Source organism: Phalacrocorax carbo, chromosome 22 (assembly GCF_963921805.1).
Source record: "Phalacrocorax carbo chromosome 22, bPhaCar2.1, whole genome shotgun sequence".
In the NCBI taxonomy this organism is placed as follows: domain Eukaryota; kingdom Metazoa; phylum Chordata; class Aves; order Suliformes; family Phalacrocoracidae; genus Phalacrocorax; species Phalacrocorax carbo.
The window spans coordinates 1,075,536-1,085,331 of NC_087534.1; the positions used below are offsets into that span (position 1 = coordinate 1,075,536).

A 9,796-nucleotide genomic window follows, 5' to 3' on the forward strand; every position below is an offset into this window, starting at 1 on the left:
AACCAGATGCCCATGCATCACTGAAATTCCACTAAGCACAGCTGATGCCTTAAAGGCAGCCTAAACCTCGTGCTTGCCCTCTGCAGAGCCTAGTTTCAGCATCCTCCTCATGGAGAGCTTAGCAGGCTGTTTTGCCAGGAGTAATGGTGCTTTTTGTCCCTGCTCTCCCCAGCGCTCCTTCTGCAGCGCCATGGCCGATGAGATCCGGCTGTCGCTCACCTGCCAGCGGCGGGTCAAACACAAGCCCCAGCCACCCGTCATGGTGAAGACGGACGCCGTGATCAACATGCACACGTTCAACGATCGACGGCTGCCAGGGAAGGACAACATGACCTGCAACACCGGGTTGACGCCTGTGTTTCCCTAGGGAATGGGAACGGGGGGGCGGGAGGGAAGGAACTGCAGCAGACAAGGCTGGATGCACTCTTAACTAGGGAAGAAAGGATTAAAAAACAAGAAAAAAAAAACAGGAAAAAACAAAAAGCCTGGTTTGGTTCATTTCAAGAACAAGGCCTTTACAACACAGCTGCATTGATCACCGGCATAGAAGCAAGAACTTCAGAGCACGGACCGTAACATTGGTCTTGGGGCTTTTCTGTTTTATTTTTGTTATTTTTCATTTCTTTTTTTTTAATGCTTAGATCCTACAGGCCTCATGGAGTCCAAACACACCACCACCCAGGAGTCTGATGTTTACATACTAAAACCACATGGAGGCGAAACAGAATTGAGCCAAACCGACCCTCGGCGGGTAAGGAGGAGCCCCCGAGCAAGGCTTCTTTAGCATGGCAATAAAAAGAAACACTTTGTCAGGTGCAGCGTGAGCAGCTGTCTGCGTGAGCATCTACTCCACACTGACATACACAGCACATTTAGGGTACGTTGTCTAGGAAAGGGAGAGGTATCTGTGACGCACCGTGATGGTCAAGGCCGTGCCTTCTCTCAGAGCAGCTCACAGTGGTCCTTTACCTCACAGCTGTGCTGGCCACGGTCACCCGCAGCTGGAAGCCCACATGGGGGTGTGGTGGGAGAAGGTGACACACACGTTCATCAGTAGATCCAAGACAGCTGGCTACGAAGGGGCAAGTAAGCCGGAATGGAGCCGAAGGCCCGGCCAGGGATGGGACAGCGTGTGGCATGCCCGGGAGCTACTGCCATCTCCAAGCGACATCACCCGCACACCCCGTGCCAAGCTCCAGCCCGTGCCCAGGGTGACACCGTGATCTCCAGGTCCTCAGCTCCTTCACTCTTTCTGCAAAGCTCAGTCCCTCCTGCAAAGAAGCGCAGAAAGCGGCCGAGCCCGCAGGCTTCAGCAGCGGCGGGAGCAGAGCTGTTTCCAAGAGCTGAACAGGTATCAATTTCCATGAAATTCAGCAGCGCTGAACTGCAGCCCTGCTGCGTTCGCGCTCACACCAGGAGAGGACCGTATTTCTGGTTCGGGACTAAATGCTCTCCATGGCATCGGAGACCTGAAAGACGAAGTCTCAGCCTGTAGGGCCAGGGCTGGCCTGGGACCAGCAGCACTGTGTGAGCCAAGCCCAACGCCCCTCTTGCTCTGCCCGGTGAACCGCAGCCCCTCAGGCAGCATCTCCACATGATTTAAGCAAACACACACTAAAATGTTTTCAAGAAATCTTCCATGAACTGTGTTCTTATTTTCAGGTTGCTTAACCCAGAAGGCTGGTCCTGCGGATGAATTTAGTCAGAATTACCAAAGACCCCTCTGCTGACCTAAAGTAGCGCTCGAGGAACATCACTCAGCTCCAACCCTCCACAGGGAACCGCACGGGTGGCCAGTGGGACACTCTGCAGATTCATTTGCAAAATGAAACAAAGAGAAACGGCTCTGCCCATCGTAACCCAGAACATCACATGGAGAACATCGCAAAGGTGCTTAAAAGCTCTGATTTAAACACTGGTGTTGAAGAAAAGAGCACCCTCCTGCCCTCACACGTGTAAGGGGGACAGTGACCTGCTGCTGGAAACCCCTCCCGTCCCCACCGCCTGAATCCTGGTTTGGAGGGCCGGGGGCAGCGCGGCAGGGGGCAGCGCGGCGGTGCCCGAGCTCTGCTTCCCACAGCCTCGCCCTCTGCGTCGTGAGCGTAGCGAGGTGCCACGGCCGCCGCAGGAACCAGAAGCCGAGCTGACCCGGTTTGCCCTCCCCTAGCTGCAAGGCCTTTCTGCAAAGTTTATCCTCGCCCAAAGGAACAAACCTGTCTGTAGCTGATTTCAGATTTTTTTCCCCACCTGTTCCATTCTGAGGCTCAGTCAGGAAGGTTGTCTTTGGAGCTGATCAGAATTAGCAAATTAGCTCAAGGGGAGATAGCTGTTCCCCTGCCACAGATCATAATTTGTCCTTATTTTCTCCTTCCATGATGTAAAAAAGCAACATAGTGACCCAAAACAAAAAAAAAGGTAGTTTGTCACATTTTGACTGAAGTAAAGATATGCAAAGAATTTACGTTAGATTTTCACCTTTTTATAGAAACACTGAAAAATTAGGGGTGAAAGCTGCCAATTCAATGGCTGTTGTATTCTTATTAGTTTGCTGAGCAAATACCTGGAGCAGAGGGCAGATTGGATGCATGGGTCTGTTCCCAAAGCTAATGACATTCTTTCTGTATTTCTTTGCAAAATCTTAGGTTTGTCAGGGTAGTAGGTTTTATGTTCCCTTTGCAGATCTCTCAACTCTTAGAAGGAGATTTTTGCGATTAAAGCAGAGATAAAAAAAAAGCCTGAAACTGGCTTTAAATGTCCAGAGAGTAAAATACCACAGAAAACAGCATTCATTTTGCTTCTTGGCAATTTTTTTTAAAATCAATAAATATTACTAATACCATAAACCCCATTAATGCATCTTTGACACCAGTTTGATTTGATTTTATTCACAAACATCCCAGAGTGACAGGTGAGAATCTGGAATTACTGGTGCTGTCTGCCAGCACGACCAAACCCTGCAGATTAACCTTTTCCCTCCCCTCTCCGCACTGACCATAAATCAGCCACAAAATAGCAGCTAACTTCACACATCTACATTATGGTGGTTTGTTTAAATCCTCATCATTAAAGCGTTTGACATATTTAACAAGGAAATGTTCTGCACCACTCCAACCAACGGAGGAGCTGGGGTGCTGCGTGGGACCCCCGCCTGGCGGGACCGCTGGCTCCCCCCGGCCCCGCGAGCTCCCGCGGGGAGGTGAGCTGGTTTCAGACCTCAGCCTTCCTGCAGTAAACCAGGGGCAGCTCCACCCAGAACAAGTTAACTAGCGCAGCCTGCCACCACACTGCTGAGCAAGCCCGAGTCTCTTCTGTTAGTCCCCTTGCCCCTGCGTACTCCTGGCCTTCATCCCGAGGAGCGCAGGAGCCCATAAGCCATGCGGTGTTTCACCGCAGAGGAGGAGCGACGAGCCTGACGCTGAGCAGCGATGCGTTGGGAGACCTCAGAAGGGGCAGACCCGTGGACAGAGCCTCAAAGCCTTCTGCGAGATATCTTGGGGCCTGTTTGTGACTATTGGCGACTCACCTTTTAGAAATCATCTGACTTCCAACTTTGTTTAAATCAGTTCCTTCTCACTTGGTGGGCAGAGGAACTGGAAAAGTGAGGAGGAAATAAAGAAAGAAGAGGTTTGGGCTGTCAGACTGTAGCCAAACTGCTGCCACCTCATCACTGTCCCCTTATCACTTGCTTTTTCCTTCCAGCTCTCCTGTGAGACAGAGCAGGGGCACGGCAGGTAGCTTTGTTTGGGGTTGCTTTTCTGTTTGGAGTTAACCAACGGCGCGTGTTGGGTACGATGTCGAGATGACGGATCCACAAGGGATGGAATATGCGAAGGGGAACCAGCTGCAGCTCCGGGCAACCACCGCTCCCCTCTGCGGGTGCTTCTGCGGAGCAGGATTCGGCCAGGCACGAGCACGGGTGGTCTCTGGGAAGGTGGCTGCAAAGGGACCCCTCCGATCGCAGCAGCTGTCACTAACGCGAGCCACGCGCGGCCAAACCCCGCGGAGACGCCGAGCCCCAGCACCCAGCACCTGCGGGTGCGACGGCACGTCCCCGCGCGGGCCTCGCCGGGGTGCTCGGGCTGGCTGCGCAGGAGCGGTCCTGGGCATCGGCGTCGCAAGCCCTCTGCTGTCTGTACCTTACTTTGACATGTTTCTCAAAAAAAGACAAAAAAAGAAAAAGAAAAAAAAAGACAGAAAAGAGTGGAAAAAAGGAAAAAAATGGTCTCCGTGACATTCAGGGGATTTTCCTTTGTGGACATGCAGAATTTCTATGAATATAGTTTTTTGTAAACATTTTGTAACAATTTTGGTTTCATAGTAACTGTGTTACTTGCTGATCATTCTAGGCTGATGTAAATAAAATTTCCAAAAAAAGAAAGAACAAAAGAAAAAATTCTGATTATTTTCCTTTTTAAGACACTGTGATATATCGAAGTGCACAGTTTGCTGTATGAAGTAATATGGTTTTAAATTTTAAATAAAGAATAATTTCTAGAAAATAATGACGTTTATGCCTGTTTATACTGAACAGTTGCCTTCTTCCTTCTTGAAATGTTATACCTAAACCCAAGCTGTTTAATGACATCCCCTGCCTCTCCTGATAATCAGCCATAAGAAGTCAGTCATAAAAAACCCAACTCGCAGCTAAACCCAGACACCTCAGGAGAAGAGCTGCTCGCCAGCGGGGCTCTGCGTGGGGTTGGGGTGGTGAGGCTGGGCCTGACCGCAGCCCACGGAGCGGAAGGACAGATCCCATTTGCTTCCCCTTCGCTCAGAGCGGGTAAGACAGGCAGCGAGGCTCAGGCGCCGCAGCTCTCCCTGCCCTCGTACGCCTACAGAACGTTTGGTGTCGGACAAAGAATTAAGTCCAGGCACTCCGTGACAAGGCACCCGCAGAAACGCTCTGGCAGGGTGGTTCGCCTGGAGGCTGCGTGCGCTTTTCGTTACGGAAAGGTGCCTGAGCCCGAGACCCTCCGACAAGACCACAGGTTCATAAAAGCTCTGTTTACCTGCTTCCCCTTTGGATGCAAGTCAAAAATCTTATTAGCCTGATAAAAGCTGAAAGCACCCTAAAGGCCAATGTTTATTAGTCTGAGATCTTTATGACTCTGCTTTATTATATTGAGGCAGGGAGAAAACGTCTGTGGCTTCCAGGCAGGGATCGACGCCCGCGGTGGGAGCTGTGCCGTTCGAGGCTCTGCAGCAGAGGCACAGCCCTGGGGAGAGCTGGCCCAGCTCTGGCCTCGCTCCCCAAAGCCCTCCTCTCCCCCACCGCAGCGATGGGCACTGCCCCAGAAGCGTGTTTGGGGCAGAAGGGTGGCATTTTAGGGACTGTGGCTGCGCATTTATTAAATAATCCCCAAAAGTTGCCGTTTCCTGTACACTGAGATTTAAAAGACAGTTCCTTCCCATTTTAATAATATTTAAGGGTCACCCTCATAAATCTTTCTCATCTCTATTCACTCGAGCCCCCTGGAAAACCTCAGCTTTGACGCTCCTGACGAGGAGGGACTTTCAGAGCAGAGCCGAGGCTCACTTTTATATTCTGAACCCTGATCAATATGCAGAGAACATGTCAAAAAGAAGAAGGGGAAAAAAGGTAAAAGCAACTGATGCCTTTGCAAAGCTTCTTCTACATTGCTTAGCATGTGAGACCCACTTCTGGGAACGAAATCCCTTCCCACGTGCCAAGGGTTGCAGCAAGAGAACGGCTGCCGAGGAAAGCACAGGGCAGGACAGGGCAGCGCTGGCTGACCCTGCGCAGCAAACCTCTGCCTGCGCGAGAAATATGAGGAATTGTCAACATAAATCGTTACCACCAATAACGCGAGGCAGCAATTAACCTTGTCAGTCAACGGATCGCCCTTTACTGACTGTGAACCCACCACCACAAAGCTGCCAATCATGCTACAAATGAATAATTAATCAGACAACAGATTTCACTCATAAAAAAGGAGATCGGTTCCCTTTGAGCACCAATTAGTCCCTCTGGGCATGAGAGGGAGAAAATCGGGAAATGGTGAGAGAGGCGTCTCTGCCCCATCTCCCACCGCCCTGTTCCGTCCAGGAACCTTTAGACATTTTAGATTTTCAGCTCAGCAGGGAGAACAATTTTTAACGTGTATTTCTTTCAGCAAAACCTCATTTTAAACTGGTAATTGTCCATCTGCGAGCAGGTGTTTTCCTGACCCTGGATATCAGAGCTCTGAAGCATCCCAGTGCCTGCTCGCGGGGAAGGACAGCCGACACGAACCACCACCTTGCACTCTTGCACCCGGCAGCTACAAACACCAACTCTCTCCTCCTCCCTCAAACCAAACCAAGACTTTGACGCTCAGGAAGGACTCAGGCAACTTTGGACCTATATGTTTTCATAAGCAAAATACAGCTGATTTCCTTAATGAAAATTTGGGGATGGAACAGAGAGAATGAGGGCAGCAGGAAATCCAGCTTCTCTAATGCACTACATGGTGCGTTTAACAGACCGAGAGACAGTCATTACATGTCAGAAGAATTGGGTATGCATCGTTAACACACAGGACCATAACAACCATGGAAACAGGGAGCTGTAACTACATATAAGAAAATAACTTTCCACTTGGAAAAGCCGTTGCCTTTTAGGCATCGAGAGCCTTTCAGGATCTCACTGTGATTTTCAGAAGCAGCATTATCGCCATCCCGAGTGAGCCTGCTGAGCACGCCAGGGGCGAGCACGGCTCGCGCCACCTCCGTCTCCTGCTCTGCAGACGAGAAACTGAAGCGACTTGCGCCACAGGGGTAGTCCCCAGCTGGGCTCCAGAGACCCCCTCCGTTATCCCCTCCTCCCAGGAGGAATGAAGCGGGAAGACTGGGCCCGGCAGAACCAGAGGGTCATGTCAACGAGAGGTGAAAGCCGGCAGGAGAGCGAGCTCACCTGCTCCCGGCAAAGCAGCCGGCGCAAGACGAAACCTACCCTGAGCCTTCGCTGGACGCCCAGCCTGAATCCAAACTGGCTTGTGATATTTGGAAGAACTTGGTGACGTTTTCCTTCAAGAATTTCTGTGCAACTTCTGTATCTGATATTTTGAGCCAGGAACTAAAATATCAAACCAGCCACTGGGCCAGTGTTGTACGTTAACGTTCTGCTTTTAACTAGAAAAGTCTGGGATTCTGGCTCGGAACGCTGTGCATCTCACAGGAGCTCAGGGAAACAGAGGAAAAGAAACAAAGCAGAAGACAGCAGAAAACTAAAGATATGTCCTACCAGGAGGGGCAAGGAAGGGGAGGAGAGCAGGAGCATGGCTCTGCCAGCAGAAGGGTGGGCTGGGGGCCACGTCAGCCCCAGGACAGCAGACCAGGAGAGCACTGGGGATGCAACTGCACTCCCAGCTGGGCCTGGTGGCAGGGACAGGCTCCGTGCCTGCTCTTCACACCCCAGCAGAAGCTGCTCTTCCGCCAGATGTTTATAGCATCAGCACTTACAGACACACGGCTTTGGCTTTCCTCTCATTTCCAGACATTAAAAGCATTAACAAAATAAAAAAGCACAACACCAACCTAAGAACAACTTCCCTAATGCTGCTCCCGCCTGGCGCATCCCCTGTGGTGCCTGAGAGCTCGTGTGCACGGGGAAGTGCGGGAGCACACGAGCTTGGTCTTTACGAGGCAAGAGAGCACCAAGGATGGGTCGGGACCGGAGGAGAATCAGGCCCCGCTGCCAGAGCGAGCGAGCAGGAGCAGCTCAGCTGGAGGCGTTAGTGCACAGGTGCATCTTCAGAGCTGAAAGTGCTGAGCAATTTGCTGGGGCAGACAGGGTGCTGACACCTTTTATTTTAAGTAGTATCGATGGTGCTATTTAGTACACTCTGAACACCGACTGAAAGCATGATCTTAGTAAACAAGAACTCTTTTGGCAGCACTGAAGTAACATATGGGCTCTGTATATAATGTGCCTTGAAATAGTTCTTGTAGATGAGCAAAGCGACTGTGATACAGCTAATACTTCACAACCCCAAAGGCCCCCTGTGCTGGCGGAAAGGAGGACCAAGCCTGCGGTGGCTTCTTTCTGCGGGCACTGAAGGGAAGCAGGGGGCACCCGAACACGACCTCCAGGCGAGGGTAAAGGGGCGTCACTGCAGGAAGAAAGGGGGCACATGGCAGAGTACGGGGTTAGATGAGCCATTGCAGGAAAGACAGAGTGTGCTGCAGAAAAATTTCAGGCACAGGCCATCCCTTCCCTTTAGGGCTTTTTACCCTTCAGCACTAGTTAGCTTATTTTCATCCTCCCCTGCTGCCCAGAATTTCTTCCATTTTCTACATGCACGCTGTTTACTCACATTATGGATTTTTCTGCATTAATGTGTTTATCTTTCTTCCCATGCTTTGTTGGATGCACCATTCACTGCTTCTTTATAGCAAAGTGTCTGCTACACTTTGACAGTGAATTTTGCTCAGGGAAGTTTAGGCTGCTGCCGACGCTGCTGTTATTGTGGGTATCATTAACTGTGGAGATTTACACCATTTTTACGGACTCAGTGGCAGCCCCCTGCGCTCCTCAGGGCCGGGGAGCGGCGGGGCTGTGGGTGCCGAGGGGAACCAGCCCTCAGGTCTGTTGTTACGGTTCACTCTCCTGCAGCGAGAGCCTGCGGGGCTGGGGAGCAGGACCAGGGCACTCGCCCCCCTGGGACCGCAGCAAGCAGCAAAACAGGGGAGAACCCTGCTGCTCCCAGCTGCCGCCAAAAATTCAGGTGGGACGGCTCAAGAAATCGCCGGCCCCCAGCACTCTGGTGCCTGCAGCTTGCAGACCTGCCCGGGCTCTTGCTCAGGGCTGGAAGGAATGCTGTCCCCCCACGCAGTGATGGCCTCGTCGGTGTCTGGGATGTCACTGCCTGCAGACCATGCCATCCCACCTCTGGGGGGGTTTGTCTGCCTGTGAGAACTGGTCTGTCCTCTCAGGGCCCGAAACAGGCACTCCCTGAGCCAGAAAAGCATTCGAGCAAAGTTTTGGTTTGAAGGAGACTTCAAGTTGTGGAAAGGGAACGAGTTTTATTCCAAGTATTTCAGCAGTATTGCTCTCCCTTTTTGTGGCCTAGCTAAAACTGCTCTCAGAGACATAATTAAAGCGTTTAAGAAGCATCTGTCATTATTAAAACAAAGTTGATTTGCAATTTTACTATTTTGCTGCAGTTTCATTATCTTATGTAAATGAGCTGTCTATTCCCTTCTGCAGCGTGGGCTGCAGAGGGATAGAAGCCCCAGTGAGAAAATTTATTACCAGCCTCTCACTTTTGAGATTATCAATTGCAAATGAAGGAGCATAAATACGTCTTCTTTAGCTGCTTAGGCCACATTAACGAATATGCTCCAAGCTAATGGCTTTGCCGCTCCTGTCTGCCCAGACGGGAACAAAGCACGGTGCGGGAGGACTGCTGTAGTCCTCAGAGGCATTAGAGAGGCTTGAGTAGCTGGGTGTTAAGCAGCTGGTTGTTACTACAATGCTAATCCCAATTTATCCTGCAGATGATCATGCAGCTACGACAGGTAATACAAACAAATAGTTTGTCTTTTAGCATGAATTCTGGTCCCCTTGATGCACTGCAACATAATCACACCCCACAGCCCTGCTCGCATTTCTATGTCTATAGCTTGTTCATACACACACATTGACATTTCCAGTGTGCCTTGCTGCCCTGGTGTTTGCATGGCACAAAACATACTTTGTCTCTAAGCCCAAACCTCCTTGAAGGCTCTGACCTGCCAGGATCATCTGTCCCAGGCTGCTCCTGGATGGGGAGAGACTCCCAAGCACACAGAGCGA

At 51.0% G+C, this 9,796-nt stretch overlaps 1 protein-coding gene across 3 annotated transcripts in view; it reads left to right on the plus strand.

The window, feature by feature from the left end:
• GRIK3 (glutamate ionotropic receptor kainate type subunit 3) overlaps nucleotides 1-4,601 on the plus strand; it is a 123,802-nt gene extending 119,201 nt beyond the window's left edge. For 2 of the 3 annotated variants that reach the window (XM_064471528.1, XM_064471529.1), the window contains exon 16: nucleotides 173-4,600. In XM_064471528.1, coding sequence (XP_064327598.1) covers nucleotides 173-367 — 195 coding nt within the window. In that variant the 3' untranslated portion in view covers nucleotides 368-4,600. Of the gene's footprint in view, nucleotides 1-172 lie in introns of all 3 variants that reach the window. The other variant, XM_064471527.1, reaches the window with a different exon arrangement.
• The last annotated feature ends 5,195 nt before the right edge of the window (nucleotides 4,602-9,796 follow it).